Source organism: Orycteropus afer, unplaced genomic scaffold (assembly GCF_000298275.1).
Source record: "Orycteropus afer afer isolate SDZICR_OR568_19922 unplaced genomic scaffold, OryAfe1.0 scaffold00021, whole genome shotgun sequence".
Lineage (NCBI taxonomy): Eukaryota > Metazoa > Chordata > Mammalia > Tubulidentata > Orycteropodidae > Orycteropus > Orycteropus afer.
This window is the reverse complement of record NW_006921608.1, coordinates 10,302,676-10,303,868: the sequence shown is the minus strand read 5'-3', so window position 1 is coordinate 10,303,868 and position 1,193 is coordinate 10,302,676. Positions and strand designations below refer to the sequence as shown.

General features: G+C 42.2%; 1 protein-coding gene across 1 annotated transcript in view; it reads right to left on the bottom strand.

Moving 5' to 3' along the window:
• The window catches only part of RRM2B (ribonucleotide reductase regulatory TP53 inducible subunit M2B), a gene marked incomplete at its 5' end in the record, with an annotated part of 32,171 nt that extends 31,378 nt beyond the window's left edge, over positions 1-793 (bottom strand). The window contains one exon of the mRNA XM_042783635.1: positions 782-793. Coding sequence (XP_042639569.1) covers positions 782-793 — 12 coding nt within the window. The remainder of the gene's footprint in view (positions 1-781) is intronic.
• Between the last annotated feature and the right edge of the window lie 400 nt (positions 794-1,193).

Genomic DNA, 1,193 nt, shown 5'->3' with positions numbered 1-1,193 from the left:
CCATGTACCTCTTTATGTCTTTCTCATTCTCAATGGTGCCATATTGGTCACCCACATTTAGTACATGGCCCTTCTCTTCACACAAATCAATACTTATCTCTATCTATCTAACATCCTTCTCTCCCCTCCCCTCCCACCCCTGGTAACCAACAAAGAAAATTTCCTTCCAAATACAAACCCTTCCTTGACTTTTTACAACAATGAATACAATATTTGTCTTTTTGTGATTGACTTATTTTGCTCAGCATAATGTCCTCCAAGTTCATCCATGTTATGCGGTGTTTCGCAGATTCTACATTATTCTTTAGTGCTGCAAAATATTCCATTGTGTATATGTACTGTAGTTTGGTTATCCATTCTTCTGTTGATGGACACTTAGGTTGTTGCCATCTTTTTGCTACTGTAAACAATGCTGCAATGAATATGGGTGTGCATACATATGTTCTTGTCCTGGTTCTCACTTCTTTAGGATATATACCTAGTAATGAGATTGCTGGATCAAATGGTATTTCTAATTCCAACTTTTTAAGAAATCATCACACTGCTTTCCACAGAGGTTGTATCATTTTACAGTCCCACCAGCAGTGTATGAGAGTCCCAATCTCTCCATATCCTCACCATCATTTATTTTCTGTCTTGTTGAACTTTGTTATCAGTTCTGGGGCAAGATGGTATCTCATTGTTGTTTTGATTTGCATCTCTCTAATAATGTTGTTGTTGTTGTTAGGTGCTGTCAAGTCATCTCCGACTCATAGTGACCCCATGCACAGCAGAACGAAACACTGCCCGATCCCGCACCAGCTCCATGATCGCTGCTATACTTGAGCCCATCACCGCAGTCACCTTGTCAATCCATCTTGTTGAAGGCCTCCCCCTCTTTCGTCGACCCTCCACTCTACCAAGCATGATATCCTTCTCCAGGGAACGGTCCCTTCTTACAACATGACCAAAACAGGTGAGACGAAGTCTGGCCAGTCTCACTTCCAAGGAGCATTTCAGCTGCACTTCCTCCAGAACAGATCTGTTAGTTCTTTTAGCAGTCCATGGTACTTTCAGCATTCTTCGCCAGCACCACAACTCAAAAGCATCAACCCTTCTTCGGTCTTCCTTATTCATTGTCCAACTCTCACATGCATACGAGGCAACTGGAAATATCATGGCTTGTGTCAGGCACACCTTAGTCCTCAAGGAGA